The sequence below is a fragment of the Lepidochelys kempii genome, chromosome 24 (genome assembly GCF_965140265.1).
Source record: "Lepidochelys kempii isolate rLepKem1 chromosome 24, rLepKem1.hap2, whole genome shotgun sequence".
Lineage (NCBI taxonomy): Eukaryota > Metazoa > Chordata > Testudines > Cheloniidae > Lepidochelys > Lepidochelys kempii.
The window spans coordinates 14,210,456-14,228,229 of NC_133279.1; the positions used below are offsets into that span (position 1 = coordinate 14,210,456).

The window sequence follows — 17,774 nt, forward strand, 5'->3', positions numbered from 1 at the left end:
TGACATTGTTTATGCATGCAAGGTGGGGGGGGGGGGGCCCGCTGGCAGGGGGGTGAGGCCCTGGCATGTTGGGGAGATTGGCTGGGGAGGCCAAACAGGGTAGGGAAAGGGACTAGCTGTGGGGAGGCCTAGCAACCGGTGGGAAGGGGGGGGCGGCAGTGGGGGGGGGCAGAAGAGGGGGGGCTTGCTCTACTTCACACCCAAAGCTCCAGGAGAATCTCCCTTAGCGGACACAGCCTCAAGGCTTGGGGCCGCTCCGGGCTGGCTCTCTCCAGCAGGGGGTGCCGGCTGCTCCCATGGGAAGGGGCTCCAACTGGGAAAACGGGGGGAGGAGCTAAGTGGGGGCAGACCTCCACTCCCCCTACCCCTTCCCCCAAAGGATACAGCTGCCCCTGCACTGTCAGAACAATCCTGTCCCCCCATGCATGGGGGGTATCAGTGCTCACAGCTTCCTGCCCCCAGTCCTCCAGACCAGCTGGGGCTGGGCAGGGATCATCTACAGGCAGGGGTGTCTGGCTGAATGGGGGCTGAGGTCAGGCTAGGGAGCCAGGACACCTGGGTTCTATCTCCAGCCCTGGGAGGGGAGTGGGGTCCAATCGTTAGCGCAAGGGAGGGGGGGCTGAGATTGGCTCCAGGGAAGACTGCAGACAAGTTCCCACATACAGGGGCACCTGGCCACCATCCACCAGCAGGTGGCCCTACAGCCTGCCACACCTACTGCCATCTGCACCTACCTTCCAGCTGCACAGTGCTACTGCCCCCTGGTGGAGACACTGCAGGGCTCCCTCCCCTAGGGGTTACATCCGGGGTGGGCAAACTTTTTAGCCTGAGAGCCACATCTGCCTATGGAAATTGTATGGCAGGCCCTGAATGCTCATGAAATTGGGGTGCAGAGGGAGTGTGGGCTCCTGGGTGGGGCCAGAAAAGAGTTCAGGGTGCAGGAAGGGGCTATGGGCTAGGGGTTGAGATGCAGGATGGGGAGTGTGAGGGCTCTGGGCTGGGGGGGTGCGGCTTCCAAGGTGGGACCAGAAATGAGGGGTTTGTCATATGGGAGGGGGCTCCGGGCTGAGGCAGGAGATTGTGGGGTGGGCGCGGGTAGGGGCTGGGGTTGGAGCAGAGGGGTTAGAAGTATGGGAGGGGGCACCAGCCAGGGGGCTTTGTGCACTGCCCCATCCACAGGCACCACCCCTACAGCTCCCATTGGCTGGGGTTCCCAGCCAATGGGAGCTGCAGAACCAGTGCTTGGGGCAGGGGCAGCAGCATGCGGAATCCCCTGGCTGCCCCTACGCGTAGGAGCCGGAGCAGGGACATGCCACTGGCTCCCGGGAGCCCTGTGGAGTGGGACAAGTCCCTGACCCTGGTCCCCAGCGGGAGCTCAAGAGCCGGATTAAAAGGTCTGACAGGCTGGACACAGCCCGTAGTTTGCCCACCCCTGGGTTACACATACCTGGGCTGCCTTACCAGGTCAGAGCTTGAGATCCAGCACACAGCCAGCCCCCCACAGCAGGGGCTGCAGGTCAGGATAGAGGGGCACTGGCAGAGCTTGCAGGGAGGGAGCCCAGGTCAGGCCCAGCAGGGGGCTATTGAGCCAGGATTGAGGGACACTGGCAGAGCTGGGGGGAAGCGGGGGAGCCCAGAGCTGGGCTGCAGGGTGGGATTGATGGGCACTGACCCGAATTCTTCAGCTCTGTGGGGGAACAGCTTGGTGCTCGCAGTAATCACCTCTCCCTCTGCCCCCCTACCCTGGGTTGGAGGGAAGCGAATGAGGCTTTAGACCCATCCCCATCCCTGAGCTCCGACCCTCCAGCAGGAGGCGGTATGGACCTGGGGAGCACCCCCCATACCACGCCCTAGGGAGAAACAGCAAGGGAAACCCCAGCCATTGGGCTTGTAAGTACAAAAGAAAAAAACAAACAAACATTTATTAGAGTGGAGTCCCTGGCCTGGGGGGAGCATTACACACATGCCCACCCCCCATGGGCACCGGTACCCCCGGGCAGCACCCAAGGGGGCACTGGAGAGTCCATGGAGGAATCTGCCCTGGGCCAGGAGCTGTCATACAAGACAGATGGAACGGGGCAAGGAAGCTGGCCACCCAGCACCAAAGCCCCCAGGGCAGACGGGGGCCAAGTCTGCCTGGCGTCTGCTGGGGGCCCCAGGGCGGGGGCCCAGGCTGGCAGGATCCTCCCCTCCGGCTATCTCAGTCCAAGTTTCTTCTTCTCTTTCTGCTTCTTGCGCACCACATCGATGTTGCGATCCTTCCACATGCTCTTGCGCAGCTTGATGGGGCGGCTGCCCACGTATTTACCTGTCGGGGGACACAGGTGGGAGCAGGGGGTCAGTAGATGCTCCCAGAATGGGGGGGGGGACGGGGACGGGAGGGGACACCACACAGATCTGGCTGCACCTTCCTCCGCAGAGGTGCTCTTCAAACACCCTCAGGTCGTTCCCTTCGCCAGGCTGGGTGCTTCTCCCAGGCCAATCACCAGGGCTCTATGTGGGGCTGAGCTGCCCCATAGCTTGCATTGCCCGCCAGGCCCTCCCCCGGTAAGTCACCTTTGGGCAACCTCAGCCCCCCCGCCCCGCCCAAGATACAGGCTGGGGGTGGCAGCAGAGTCAAAGGGCAGCCAAGCCAATTGGAGCAAGACAGGGTAACCTGCCCCACGCATTAGTGGTGCGACAGCCTAATTCCCCCTCTCCCCACCCCGGCACCTGTCCCACCTCCCCTCACCGTTCATCTCGCGCATGGCGCGGACGTAGTCGTTGGGGTCCTTGAAGCTGACAAACCCGTAGCCCTTGGTCTTGCCGGTGCGCTTGTCCCGGATCACCTTGGCCTTGAGGAAGGATGGGTAGCGGCTGAAGGCCCGGGCCAGGATGTCGTCATTCACCTCATTGCCCAGGTCCCCGCAGAAGATCCGGAAGTCATCTGGGATATGGGGTGGAGGAGGGAGGTTGAGAGTGGGGCAGGGCCATAGGACCCCTGCCTGTGATCATGGCAATCCTCTGCCACAGAGCTCAGCATCTGCTGCATGGAATGAGCCTGCCAGGTCAACCCCCAGCAATATCCAGTGGCAGGGAGTCCCAGAGGTCAACCCTCATCATCATCCCCCTGCAGCAGGGAGTCCCACAAAACAACTGCAATAATATCCTGGGGTTCGCTTGCACCCCGCTCCAGTTGGCACTCTCTCCCCTCCCCTCCCCACCCCAGCCACCTGGGATTCCCCCCCCCCCCTCCAGCTGATCACGACCCTGCCCCCCACTCACCTGAGTCCCACTCCAGCAGGCTGGAGTCCTCCCAGCAGCTCCCGGCGGCCGTGCGGATGCAGCGCTTCAGCTTTTCCTGCCTGCTTTTCTTCTTGTCCTCGACCACGGGTTCCACCACGGGCTGGGGAGGCCACAGGTCAGCCACATCCCCCAGGGCAGACCCCAGAGCAGCCGTCCCCGCGCTCTCCACTCCTTCCAGGGAGTTCACAGCCCTCTGGCCCAGGGCTGGCTCCAGACCACCCCCTGCCCCGGTGAGATCCTGACTGAGCCATGGGGAACCCCCCCATCCCCCTTGGGATTTCCCCAGCCTGCAGCCCATTGGCAGAGGAGGGACCGTCACACAGTGCAGACCAAGCCCCACCCCCACATGCAGCACTCCCACAGTACAGACCCCCACCCCCTGTAGGAGCAGCCCCCCGCCTTGGCACAGGACCTTCCTTCCCTATTGGTACCCCTGGTGTCTCTGGAGAGACCCCATCCCCACCCCTCCCGTGGTTCCCCCCACTCCAGCCCAGACTCCCTCCCACTTGGTGTCCCCCCACAACCACCCCACGACATTCCCCACCCCAGCCCTCCTGTTCTCCCCCCACTCCCGCACATACCCCTCCCCCGATCCCCTCCACCAGAAAAAGATGTCCCCTTACCTCCATTGGTGCAAATCCAGGTTCAGGGCCCCGGGGCCGCCGCCCCCGTATGGGCCCCAGTTCAGGCCCACGCAGTGCAGGCAGCGCCCTGGCCTCTGGCATCACAGGCTCCACCTCAGGCATGCTGGGGCCAATCACAGCCTCCTCCAGCCCCCCCGGCTCCTTCTCTTCCACCACAACTGGCGGGGGCTGCTCCCGCAGCTCCTCCTGCAGCAACAGGGAGACTGACACCAAGGGCCATGCGACTGCAGAGGGACTGGCCTGGGGAACTCCCCACCTCATTAATCCAGCCCAAGGGGGGGAGGTGTGTTCGCCCATGGGACTCCCTGCCCCATGAATCCCATGGAAGGTCAGCCTGAAGCCCTGAGTTAACTGACTATCCAGCCAGGACAGGTTATTATAAAGGAATTAACCAATAGGACACCTGAGCTAGCCCATGGGACTTCCTGCCACTGGGGCAGTTAATGGGGTTAACACAAAATCACTGGGTCAAACCTGCGGAACTCCCTGCCACTGGGACATGTACTGGGAGTTCTCCATGTTCCACACACTAATCCTCCAAACATCGATGCAGTGGGTGAAATCCGAGGTACTATAAGGATGGAATCCTGGGGGACATTAAAGTCCGTCCCACAGGACCCCTCCACCCCTGCTGCAGGGGTGTGGCTGGCACCTGCCCCACCAATCTCCCCGCATTCCCCCCAACTTGGCCAGCACCAGAGCCCTTCCAGGACACCTCCCAGCCACAGGGACATGGCGGCAAGCAGCTTGGTATGTTTTAAAGGGGCATTAGACATTTAATAACCCCATACAAGACTGGCAAGGATCAGAGCTCTTGACCCTCGTACTTCAGGGCAGGAGCAAAGCCACAGACTGGGGGAAGGAAGGAAGCTCCCCCCATGGGGTGGGATGGCCCAGCGAGATGTGTTTTGGGCAGGGGTGGGTGGCTGTGTTTAATGCCTTCCTCTCAAGCACCAACGGAGTTTGAGTGGCAGAAGGCTCTGCCTCTGCCCCTCTGTCCCCCCATACCTCCTGCTTTTTCACCGGCGGTGCGGAGTACACTGTGGGAGCTGCCTGGATCACCATGGGGTTTATCTTCGGAGCTGCCACGACGGGGGGGCGGGGAACCGACATCAGAGGAGTGATCGGGCCGATGGGGACCCCGGGTCCCACCTAAACAGCAGCAACAGCAGGGCCATTAAAGGGGCTTATGCAGACAATGGCTCCCGGCCTGTGCCTCTGTCCAGCTGCTGGACAGAGCTTAGAATACAGCCCCACCCCCACAGCTGGCGATACCCCCAGTGCTGAAATGCAGCTGCCTCTGGGGTGGGACATAGCAGTTAGTGAGCAGCCACACACATCAGGGTCAGCCAGCACTGACCGTGAGAGGACAGTGCCCCCTCTATTGAGCCCTCCGCCACGCTCCCTGCAGCACAATGCCCCCTAGTGCCATGCTAAGGCATTGGGACCAGCCCTGACTGCCAGGGGAGAGCGCCCCCAACCCCGCTCCCTGCAGCACAGCACCCCCTAGCGCTGCATTGGGGCCAGCCCTGACAGCAAAAGGAAAGCACTCCCCCACAGCTTCCTGCAGCACCTATCATTCCATTTGCCTCTCCTCCAACTGCTGACCAGCCCCAACCCTGCTTCGCTCCAGATCTGATCCCACGATACAGCCACAGACGCCCTCCACCCTGGCCGGTGAGAGCCAACCGCCACTCCCCCTTGGCTCCTGTCCCTCCCTCACGCCTCATCGCTGAAGGAAACACACTCACCGGTGGGCCAGTTCTCATCGGCCCTATGGGCCCCATGAGCGGGCCAGGGGGCCTCTGCATGGGGGGTCCCATCATCATCTGTGGGCCCTGGGGACCGGGCATGGGGGGCCCCACCATGGCTGGGTGGTGAGGTGGACGCATCGCTAGGGGCCTGGGAGCACCGGCTAAGAGACAGACAGAAACGGGTTTTCCATTTCGATGACAACAGGATTTCCCCCATGGCTTTGATTCTGGGACTAGCCCCTGATTCAAGGACGGAGGGAAATCCAGGAAGCGAAACTTACCCAACAGGAAGTGAAACCAACCATCCCACCCCCGGGCTTTAGGAAGTGCAAAGAAAGGAGCAAGCAAACTGCAAAAGTCACCAGGAAAACAGGCTTCCCCCTTCTGCTTGGGTTTTAGCATTTCCCCTGAGTGGGGGAGAATCCAGGAAGTGAAACTGGTCTCCCCGTCCCTTGGCAAAGAATAGAGCAAACAAACTGCTAACCTCAGGATTTATAGAAAGGCCTAATTTATTTCTGCAAGAATCTCACTTAACAGGAAAACTTGGGAGGGAATTTTTATTGAAATACGATTTCAGACTCAACAGTGTCTCCTGATTGAAAGGGAGAGCACCGGTAGGATCCAGGCACGTCAGACTAGGGTAAAGATGGGGCTGGCTGGGGGAAGCTTACCAGATCTCTGCAGGACGTGAGGCACAAAGGCTGGTCGAAGGATTGGAGGCCTCTGTGGAGGAACAACTGCAGAGGGTGAGACGGACAATTTTACGTTAAGGCGCCAGGCCGGGTCTTGCAAGTGCTGAGTTCAATTCCCAGCACTGCTGCACGCTCCCTGCGTGACTGCGGACAAATTACTTTGACTCTCCATGTCTCACTTTCCTCACCTGAAAAACTAGAATGGTCCTTCCTTTGCCTCGTCTAGTTATACTGAAAGCTTTTTGGGGCAGGATGGTCTCTCATTGTGTCAGGGCAGTGCCTGGCACGATAGGGCCCTGATCTCAGCTGGGGCAGGGTCTGTCTCTCACTGTGTGTCTGGGCAGCACCTGGCACAACTGGGTCCTGATCTCAGGTGGGGCAGGGACGGTCTCTTGCTGTGTGTCTGGGCAGTGCCTGGCACAACTCAGCTGGGGGTGCTACTGTATTACAAACAGACCAAGCGTACTAGCTCTGGGATTGATCATTAGGGGAAAATCCCTTCTAGACTCCAAGCTGTAAGGCAGCAATGTACAGGAATCATGTTACCCTGAGGAAATTGCATCCTGGTTGATTAGACAGCTGCCTTTGGAGAAGGAGCCTTGTTAATATCCATCCACACCCATCCCAATTCTGTACAGTGATCACATGAGTTACGTCAGGCATCTAGGGTGAAGGAAGATGGGAGCTGGAGTCCCCTCCCCCAAACCACGATTGAAGTGCAGGTGTCCACACACATTTCAACAACATGAGGCAAACTGAGTCACAGCCAACTGCTGGCTCAGCTGGATTCATTCCCACCCCGTCTTGTGATGTCAGCACGGGCAACAGAACAAATACGACATCTTTTCTACACCTTTGCAGCTAAAGGATCCCAAAGCCCTTTAGAGGCTGCATACACAGCAGGGGTTCTCAAACTGGGGGTCAGAACCCCTCATGGGGTCACGAGGTTATTAAATGGGGGGTTATGAGCTGTCAATCTCCATCCCAAAACCCGCTTTGCTTCCAGCATTTATAATGGTGTTAAGTATATTAAAAAGTTTTCTAATTTGTAAGGGGGGGGGCAGGTTGCACTCAGAGACTTGCTAAGTGAAAGGGGTCATCAGTAAAAAACGTCTGAGCCACAGATATACAGTAATCATTCACTCAGTGATGAAATGCAGCTGCCTCTAGAGTGGGGCACAGCAGCTGTATACAGGCAGCTGCATCTCACCACAGAGCGAATGATTACTGTATATGCAGCCTCTAGAGGGCTTTGGGATCCTACATAGTGCAGGGCTAAGATGCAGCTGCCTCTGGGATGGCATACAGCATTTATAAAGCATGTTAGGCTTCTTTAGGGTTAGGAACAAACTTTGCCTGAGAGATTATTCCTTAACTGTCCACTAGGGGGTGCACCTTACACCATCCTCTGAAGCAACTGGTGTAGGCACCTGTCAAGAGACCAGGCAGACGGGATACCTCACTAGAAGGACCCGCTGGTTTGATCCAGACAGCAGGGAGGAGGCCACGTTAGACGAGGCCACGGTTCTGATCCAGGGTAGCAGGATACCGGGTTAGATGGGCCTATTGCTATATATATGATATGATAAAGCTACTCCCCAGAAGACGACCGTTCAGTAGCCCCATGTATGAAATGAAGTTACTGGGTCTCCTGTCACTTCCTAGCTATATCGATGCCTGCAAACAAACCCAGCACCCAGCTGGGACAAATAGCTCATCGGCAGCTGTGGAAGAGGAGCCATGGGCTGGCCGAGCCCCCCCTCCAGGCGGTGAGGTATGTGGAGGGACTCCTGTCCTGTCGCCGTACCTGCCCTGCGGATGAAGAGGGGGCTTCGGTTCTCGGGGCTGTCGATCCGGCACCTCTCGCCAGCGCTGAAGTTCACTCAAAGAGAAAGAAAGGACACATTGCTTTGGAATCTCAAACGTGCCATGTGCAGTCAGACACTAGGCCACCGAGACACGCTACGTACCTGGTCCCACGAACGGTACCGGGGGGGCCACGATGGGGGCTACGACGGTGGCTGCGGCAGCCGCTCGGGCTTCTAAGCTCTGCTGGACCTGGAGCAGAACAGAAACATGAATCAAGAGCGGCGGCTGTTAATGCAGACCTCTATAATACCCCTGGGGGAGAGGCACATGGGCTAGTGCAGAAGGAATACCACCCCTCCTCATGCCCCCTGCCCTGAAACATCTGTCCAGAGGCAGGTAACACAGCCCCCACCACCCCAGGAAACATCTGTGCAGCTGCAGAAAGGACCAGCTAGTTAAAGGGCACAGCAGGACCAGGAAAGAGGCTGAGCAGTGGGATTTGACAGGGCAGCTGAGGGAGTGAGACCCGCAAGCCTAGCATAGGAGTGGAGGGCTAATTTAGCTTTAGCTCGCCACACCACTGGCCTCCAACAACACCAGACCATCAGCACAGAGAGGCAAGGGGAGGTGGACGACACTGCACAGAAATGAGAGCAAACAGAGAGCCAGAGACCCACTCCGGGAACAGCCCATTAGGGGACTGGGTCCCAGCTACATTCCGTCTGTGTGCCAACCTGGAATTTAGACCCCAGACAGTCAGGAGATGGACATGGTAACTGGCTACTGCTTTTCATGCAGAGCAGTTTTCACAGATTCCAAGGCCAGAAGGGAGCATCAGATCGTCAAGTCTGACCTCCTGTATAACACAGGCCAGAAAATTTCAGCCAGCTCCCACTGTACTGAGTCCAGTCACTTGTGTTTGACTAAAGCTTCCTCCAGTAAGGCATCTGGTCTGGATTTGGAGACATCAAGAGACGTACAATCCGCCACTGCCCCGGTGAGTTTGTTCCAATGGTTTGTTTGGATTAAGCTAAACAGGAACAAGACACCCTTAATCTGAATTAACTTCTCATTTTAGACAAGCCTAGAATAAGGTAGGGCAGTGGTTTTCAACCTTTTTTCACTTGTGACCCCCTAAAAATGTTGGCGGCACAGACCCCTTTGGAAATTTTAGACAGTCTGTAGACCCCCAGGGGTCTACAGACCACAGGTTGAAAACCACTGAGGTAGGGTGTGAATTTAAAGTGCAATAGCTATTCCTGATTAACTCTCTAATGTGGATGACCTTATTCTGATAGGAGTGTTCCCACATGAAGATAGTTAGGATCAACTATTCCTAAACAGTTCCAGGAATAAACAAGACATAATTGTAAAATCTCCAGGGGAAGGAATGTCTTTTTCTTTGTGTGTTCGTACAGCACCAAGCAGGGAGCCCTGGTCTATGAGGACACTTGGCAGAATTTTTTTAAATAATTTCAAAGCCTAATATTGGTGTTTTTAAGCATTTTTTTCACCAATTTCTATCCATTTAAATTTTCACAGTTGCGGGAAGTTATTGGGGGAAGTCAGACAATAATTTAATGACAGCAGATGTTGAGGTTCTAACAGTTTATAATTGTTAAAAAACAAATTGTCAACATCACACGTCATATACAAAGTAAATATCCTTAAATCAAACTTGTGAGTTTTCAAGCAGCATATTGCTTACTTTGCATGTAAATTTTGATTATCACGGATGGAAATATTTTTACAGCATTTGCAAGTGCACAGTGAAATCAATGTTTAACAACAAAAATCAAATCCTTCCCAGCCTAAGATGACTAGGGCCCCAGGAGCTACCCAACACAAATAAGGGACTGAGACAGTGGAGAGAGGTGTTTTGCATTTAATGATACTTCCACACAATCTACTCCACCACTCAAAAAGCATCCTACCAACGTGCAGCTCCCTAAAAGCCAATGAGGGAGAGCAGCTGGAGACCCCTGAGGACTATTAGGGACCTCACTATGTTGATCTATTAACCTGGGGGCAAAGGTACCTTGGTTGTGAATATTTCATCTAGTAACCAAGGGCGATGGACGACTCACTCCTTAGTGATGGGTGCCAACACTGTCCCCTAATCAGACAGACAGATGGACACACAGCAGAGAGTTGATGGAGAAAGGGTGGCAGGGGGGAGGGGGGCAGGTGAGTGCAGTCACAGAGAGCCCAAGTCAGGGCTGTGGCCAGCACATGCCCAGAGCATCTCTGTTTTTAACAAAAAGAAAAGGAGTACTTGTGGCACCTTAGAGACTAACCAATTTATTTGAGCATAAGCTTTTGTGAGCTACAGCTCACTTCATCAGATGCAGTCCGATGAAGTGAGCTGTAGCTCACAAAAGCTTATGCTCAAATAAATTGGTTAGTCTCTAAGGTGCCACAAGTACTCCTTTTCTTTTTGCGGATACAGACTAACACGGCTGCTACTCTGAAATCTGTTTTTAATCACTCAGCTGCCACCAAACTACATTCCCTCACCGCATTTCTGGGCTAATGAACTGCAGCGGTACCCAGCATCGCTCCCACGCTGCTCATCCCCATGGTGAGGGATAAGCCAGTACCTCACCTGCTGGTAGGTGTTGGTGGCGATGATGGGCCGGATCACTGGGACTGGGGGCACCGTGGGCACAGCTGGCACTGTCAGAGCTACCGGGACGGCCTCCACCACCGGGGCCCCAGAGGGCAGGGAGACAGGGGCCCCCAGCACCTCCTGCTCAAACCTGTACAGGGCGAGGGATGACAAATGGAAACACATTGAGGCCTCCCTGCTACCATCCAGAGTTTTCCATGCCCTTGCCCTGAGCCCCTCCAGGTCCCAGTTGCTCAGGTCCCCCTTCTGCCACAAGGCCCACCCCTTCTTCAATGCAGGGTCTTTCACCGCTTTGCCCTGATATCTGCCCATCCCCAGCCCTCCTCCCCGCAGCTCCCCATTCCCTCCCGCCAAGAGCTCTCCGTTACCCTCACCGGACACCCCAAGGATTCCAGGTGCTCCCGCCTCCCTGTGCCCTCTCAGGGGTTCCCATCCCTTTGTCCTTCAATCTCCCTGCAGGACTCACCCCCTTCCCCCCCACAAGTGTCTACTGATCTCCAGCCCCTTTCTACTCCAGCTCTCCCACTCCTCTGTCCTGGGCTCTGCTCATCACACGCCCACCACCGCGAGCCCTAATTCTTCAGCCAAACCCTCCTGCTCCCCCCCTCCACCATCCTCTCCAGACACCCCCCCAGCTTCCTTTCAACCCCTATATCCTCATCCCACCCCCTCCCGGAGTCTCCCAGCCTTTTGTCCCAGCCCAGCTCCCCACAACCCATCCCTCAAGTCTCCCCACCCACAGGCCTCGCCCCCTTTTACCCTGGTCTCCCCGCAAATCCTCCGCTGCCCACTCCATCTCCCCCCCCCTAAACGTCCTCCCGCCCCTCCCCACGGTCACCCCCTCTTCTCCCGCCCACCCCAGGGCCCCGATCTCCCCCACAGACCCGCTCCGGGCCCCCCCAGCCACTGCCCTCGCGCTCACAGCGCCATCTCCGCCTCCATCTCTTTCAGTCGCTCCTCCCCACTCTTGGGCCCCCCCGCAGCCGCGGCGCCCCCCGCGGGGCCGGGTCCCGGTCCCGGGGCTGGGGCCCCCCCAGCGGGGGGCGGGGCGGGCGGAGCCGCCATGGCGGGGTCCGGGCTCAGCCTCCGCCGCACCGCGCTGCGGCCCGACACACCCGCTTCCGGCGGGACGCCAATGACGTAGAGCACCTTCCGGCGCTGGCCGGTGAAGGCGCCACTGATTAGCCGCACGCCACTTCCGGCGCGCGTTTGTGACGTTTCACGGGGGCGCGCGGGAAGGGTGGGGCGGCCGGAGCTTTCCGAGGCAGGAAGGGGGCGTGGCTTGGAGGGCCCCCATGGGGCGGGGCCAGGAAGACGGGGTTCCCATTGGCCTTTGCGGGGAGCACGTGATTCCTGTTCATTTCCCTGTCTCCTACCCAGGGGCGGCGGCCGGGGGCTTCACCCCCTATGTCAGAGCCCAAGCAGGGCCTAGCCCCGCCCCTTCCACGCTGCTGCCCCGCCCCTTCTTGGCCCCGCCCCCGCAGCGTGCTCCGCCCCTCCCTGCCCCACTGGCCCCGCCCCTCGGCTGGTTCGTCCACAGTACCCCAAAATCGACCCGGCGAGGCCGACTTCAGCGCCAATCCCCTGCCGGGGCGGCGGAAAGAAATCGGTTTTAAGAGCCCTTTCCGTGGAAGAAAAGGGCTTCGTGGTGTGGACGGGTGCGGGGTTAAATCGATTTAACGCGGCTAAATTCGACCTCAGCTCCCAGCGTAGACCAGGGCGAAGCCGCGTCGCCTCCAGCGGGTGGGTGGGGCTCACCCTGACTCCTCCCCGGTGGGGCGGGGTGCAGGGCGGAGCCTGGGGGCTGGCGGCTCTGGGGGCTGGACTGCTCTGGTCCCAGTGCCCCGGGCTGGGTGACTCCCCAGGGCGGGCGCGTGGCAGTGGGGTGCTGAGCTCCCTCCCGGCGCTGCAGAGCGGCTGGGATCGCGCCTATGACCCGCTCCCAGGGGGCTCCTGCCGTTGGCCCTCAGTGCCCAGCATGTGTCCCCCCGGCCCTGCACAGCTGGCTCCAGCTTTTCTTTCTTGGTCTGAATAGAATTAGGGCCCTACCAAATTCACGGCCCATTTGGGTCAATTTCACGGTCATAGGATTTTAAAAATAGTCAGTTTCATGATTTCTGCAATTTAAATCTGAAATTTCACAGTGCTGTAATTGTAGGGGGTCCTGACCCAAAAAGGAGCTGTGGCAGGGTCACAAGGTTATTGCAGGGGGGGGGCTGTGGTACTTCTCCCCTGCTGCTGGGGTCACAGGGCAGCAGGGAGTGGGGGGCATGGCTGTGCCCAGGATCTCTGGAGTTTCTGGGCACCGGGGGAGTGGGAGTGGGGCTTCAGCTGGGATTGCTGGGGTCACTGAGTAGTGTGCGGGAGGGAGCTGGAGCTGGGGTCTCTGCCCCAACCCTGTTTCCCTTTCAGGGCCCATCAGAGCAGCATCGCCCCTCACTGCTCTGTTTGGGGGGGACGTCACTCTGAGCTGCCTCTTCCCATCCCAGCCCGGGCTGAACCTCAGCGTCTGACCCTCACCTGGCAGAAGGAGGGGGCGGTGGCAGGGGTCCTGATGGTTCATAGTCACTATTACGGGAGGGAGCAGCTGGCGAGACAGGACGAGGCTTATAGGAACCGGACCCGCCTGGATCCGGAGGGGCTGGCCCGGGGGAACGTGTCCTGACGCTGAGGGGCGTCTATCGCTGCCACGTCACCACGGAGCTGGGCACGACGTCTGAACACTGGGAGCTGAGAGTGGGAGGTGAGTGCCGGGGATGCTGCGTCTTGGGAGGGGCCTGGCAGTGTGGCTCTGTGTCCCCCTCTCGTGGCTGTAGCGTGAGTGGCACTTTGAACCGACCAGCAACATTCTGTTACTGTGACTCCTTCTTTAGCTCAGCCAGCTGCAGCTCAGGAGGAGAAACCTACAGGCCATGGGTTCAAGCCCCAGAGATAACCTGATGTGATTGTCGTCAAAATATTTTCCCCACTGGCGAGGGAGGGCTCATCCCAAACCTGTTATCTCCTGCAGCTGGGACTGTGTTTACTGCATGTGCTGGGAGGGTGAATCCTGGAGCTGGGGCCCTCAGAGTCCGCCTGGAATCTCTCTGCGCTGAAGCTGCCTTGCATGTCCCAGCTGCTAAGTCCAGGTGCTTTCAGTGAGTCCTGGGCCAGAGCAGACTCAATCCGGATTCACAACCCAGGGCAGGATCCAGCCTTTGGGGCCCAATTCTGAGTCCCTTCCCTAAATCCATCCCCATGGTTCTTTTCCCTCAGCCCTGTGCAGTAAGCCGCAGCTGACCTTCAGCCTCTCGAGCACCAGGGTCACACTGACCGTCCGCACATGGGGCGGGTACCCCGCGGCCACAGTGCGGTGGCTGGACGAGGCGGGCAGGGACGTCCTGACAGAGGGCGCCACGGAGCAGCAGGTGGATGAACAGGGGCTCTGCCACGTCACCAGCTGGGTCAGGGTGCGTCTGTGATGCACCGCACCAGGCTGACCTTCGTGTTAACCCCCCGAGTTCTGGGGGAGCCGATCACCCGGCCCCTGAGCCTGGAGCTGAGCCCAGGTGAGTCAGAGGGTGGGAGGATCTGGATCTCAGCTCTCGGAGGGAGCTCAGGCCTGGGAACACAGAGTGGGGGTGGAAGCTCCTGGGTATAGGGGACCCCATTTATTCCCCCCACCCAGGTTGGCCCTCTGCAGTCTATTCCCCGCAGCTCTTAAATCTGCCCTGCCAATGCGATTGGGCACCCGCCCCTTTCTCTGAGCATTCGCCCCAGCTGTCGTCAGCGCAGGACCCCTGCTGCCCCATTCCCTCTCTCTGTTGCAGGACTCCTGGGTCCGCCGGTCTCCTGTCTTGAGGGCCGCTTGGCTGTCGTCTTCACCGCCTGTCTCTGTTTCGTCCTGCTGGCCGTCATGTTTCTCTGCCATCCCAGCCGGGGCCCGGCCAGTTCCTGCTCCTGAAAGAACGCTGAGGAGGAGGGTGAGAATGAGGTCTCTTGACCGGTCCCAGCTGGCCCCAGCTCAGAACAAGCTGGCCACAAGCAGCCGGCAGGGACTAAGTCCTAGGGGATCAGCTGGGGCAGAGCTGGAGCCACCATGAGCAAGATCTAGTATCACCTCCTGGCGACTGAGCCCCTGGTGGACCTAGGACAACCCCGCTGCCCCGGATCTACCAACCAGCCATGCCCCTATCCCTGGTGCCCTTGACCTTGACCAAGAGCTGGGGAGACTCACCTCATCCTCTAGCAGCGTCACCAAGGGGTCTCCGACCTTCCCCCCACCTCCATCATGAGAATCTGGCTCCTTCCGTGGCCTGTTACGTTCCCAGCAAGTGCACACAGAGATGTTAGATCAAAACAGGAAATCCTCCTGCTGGGAGGCTGCCACGCCCCATGACTTTATTGCTTACACTCCAGGACCCAACACACAAAAACCCAGCCCAGCGAGAGACAAAGCAGGCTGCTCCCAAGGGAGTGAGGTACAACTCCCCCACCTTGCTTTAAGCTGACTCAAACGGAGTCCAGCAGGACCGGAAACCCCCCCTTCCCTGACTGCATTTGCCCCCCTCCCCATGTGCCTGTGCCACCCGGGACCTGGAACCAGGCCTGTTGGCTCCTGGGCTGCGACTGTATCCATACTCCTACCTCTGGTGAAGAAGGGAACAGCAGCCTGGGAGTCCTGTCTCTTCAAGCACCACTGCATGTCCTGCCCGCGGATGTCCTGGTTGGTGGAGCCTACTGCCGTCCCTGATGGGCCTTAAATAGGGTGCCTGGGCCAAGTTGGAGGCTGGCTGTGCCCCTAGGGCCTAGGGGATCAGCTGGCTTGCTGCTGCAAACAGACCCTGCTGCCCTATCCTGAGACCCAGCCTTGCTCCAGGTTCCTCCTGGTCCCCTGCGCCTTTCCTGAGGGCTCACCCTGCCTCTGCTCCACTGGTCCCCTTTGGCTGACTCACCTGGCTCTGACCCGGCCCATCAGCGTCAGCTCTGTGCTGACCCTATGGCGTGACGCTGGTACGGATGGCTGCTCCTGGCCTTGGCCCTCCACACTGAACTCAAACCCCCTCCAGCCCAGGCACTCAGCTGATTCTTTCTGAGCTTTATTCATGTCCAGACCTGACTCTGGCACAACAGACAAATCACCAAACTCCTTCTGAGTTTCACATACATCCAGAATCACCTCTGGCTAATCAGGATTTTTACACAAGGTAAACTGCTAGACTTCATAGTCAAAAGATTAGAAGCATTCTCTTCCTTGTTACAAGTTTCCACACTGTCAGTGGGTAACATAGTCAAATCACCGTCATGCTTTCCTTGTGTCCTGGCTGTGATATTGTTGGATCATATTAAAGAAGTTCTGTATTAAAATCACAAATGAGTTTGATTCCTCATAGTTTAAATTTTAGGGTATTACTAATTAAGAGGTCTCTTGGTTTTTGGTACTGTTTCTCTCCCTCTATGTGTGAAACTTGCAAGCTGCTAATTGTGTTAGTGCATTCTAAGACAGAGTCTGTTCTCAAAGCAATTCTTTGTAACAACAACTACTCACACAGAGAGACTCAAAGCAATACTCTGTAACAACAGAAACAGCACCCAGAGACTCCCCGCCCTTTTGTTGTATTCATCTCGCTTTGTTAACAATTGTGATTAAAATAGAGATAGAGGATGTATGTGGATGGATGCTTGGTGTGGATAATAACTGAATGACCAGGGAGGTGCCAGCCTAAGAATCCAGTGTCCATCGGCTGAAGAAGGCGTCAAGTGGAAATAACCAGAGGACCCCCAGAGGGCAGACTGGAATCCACCCAACAGCCTCAAGAATGGGAGAACCAAAGAACAAAATAACATCTGGCAGCATGGAGCCATCAGGAATGTGCCATCTGCTGATTGATTCAGCAACAGCATGATGAAGCAATTCCCATAGACTGGCCTAGGAAGAAATTCCTATAAAAATGGCCTCTAGAACGTGAGAACTTTGGGGTCTGATTCTGCAAACCAACTTCCAGGAGCATCAGATGAGCATCTGACAAGGCCCTGCTCCCTCCTCATGTCCAGGCCACCTGGCCAGTGGCTTGGCATGAGCAGCTCTAAGGCTGGTAACTATGATAGCTCACGAAAGCTCATGCTCAAATAAATTGGTTAGTCTCTAAGGTGCCACAAGTACTCCTTTTCTTTTTATGATAACAACCTTGCAGAACCTGTGTGTGTGTGTGTGTGTATGAATGAATGTGTGAATAAATATGAGATTGGATGGAATGTTATAGCTGTAACTAACTGCTTACTACGATTCTTTCTGTATTCACAATAAATGTGGTATTTTGCCTTGTCCCTTTAATAAGATCCTGCTGGTTTTTATTTTATTGGTATAACAATATCACCCTGATCAGACAAGGTTGTCATATCTTTACCCAGCAACACACTAGCAGCAGACAAAACAGAAGCACCAGAATCGCTTGGTCCCTGGGATTTATTTATGACATTAACTGGATGCAACTTAGTTACAATGTCATTATTCCTAGCAGACACAAATTTAGGACCGCTTCCTTCCTGGGCTTTAGCTGTATCCAGATTCAACTCTGGGTCAACTGATACATTTTCAACCATCATAGGCTGACAGGGTTCTTCTTTCTGCTTTACAGACAGAGAAGTAGAGAGGAACTTTTCCTCAGCAGGCATGCTGCTATTCAAACAGAGAAACAATGGGAGATATCCTTTCCTTTGTCCCAGCACTCCTTGCTGATTTCAGACACATATAGGGTGACCAGATGTCCCGATTTTATAGAGACAGTCCCAATATTTGGGGCTTTGTCTTAAATAGGCGCCTATTAGGCCCCCCACCTCCGTCCCGATTTTTCACATTTGCTATCTGGTTACCCTAGACACATACCTGGAAAGTGAGACAGCTTCTTTCACAGGCAAGTTGCCACTCCCAACAGATAAACTGCTATTCTCCACAGACAGAGTCTCATTACACCGAGCTGCT

At 57.0% G+C, this 17,774-nt stretch overlaps 1 protein-coding gene and 1 long non-coding RNA gene across 2 annotated transcripts; one reads left to right on the forward strand and one right to left on the reverse strand.

Moving 5' to 3' along the window:
* Positions 1-1,895: 1,895 nt before the first annotated feature.
* RBM42 (RNA binding motif protein 42) lies at positions 1,896-11,981 on the reverse strand. The gene is made up of 11 exons (XM_073322789.1): positions 11,736-11,981; positions 10,790-10,943; positions 8,346-8,433; positions 8,183-8,257; positions 6,355-6,420; positions 5,681-5,844; positions 4,938-5,081; positions 3,909-4,115; positions 3,265-3,385; positions 2,732-2,926; positions 1,896-2,308 (listed from the first exon to the last, which is right to left on the reverse strand). Exons 1-11 carry the CDS (start codon positions 11,876-11,878, stop codon positions 2,196-2,198), a joined length of 1,470 nt encoding a protein of 489 aa, XP_073178890.1. The 5' UTR covers positions 11,879-11,981; the 3' UTR covers positions 1,896-2,195.
* A 1,147-nt stretch (positions 11,982-13,128) lies between these two features.
* On the forward strand, positions 13,129-17,117 carry LOC140902594 (uncharacterized). Its single transcript, XR_012156093.1, has 3 exons — positions 13,129-13,556; positions 14,069-14,361; positions 14,623-17,117. It is a non-coding gene; the product is annotated as an uncharacterized lncRNA (long non-coding RNA).
* The last annotated feature ends 657 nt before the right edge of the window (positions 17,118-17,774 follow it).

Coding starts and splice junctions, on each gene's coding strand:
- RBM42 (XM_073322789.1), bottom strand. CDS start 11,878: ATGGCGGCTCCGCCCGCCCCGCCCCCCGCTGGGGGGGCCCCAGCCCCG. Junction 10,944..11,735: donor ATGGAGGCGGAGATGGCGCT/GTGAGCGCGAGG, acceptor CGCCCTGTACAG/GTTTGAGCAGGAGGTGCTGG. Junction 8,258..8,345: donor GGTACCGTTCGTGGGACCAG/GTACGTAGCGTG, acceptor TTTCTCTTTGAG/TGAACTTCAGCGCTGGCGAG.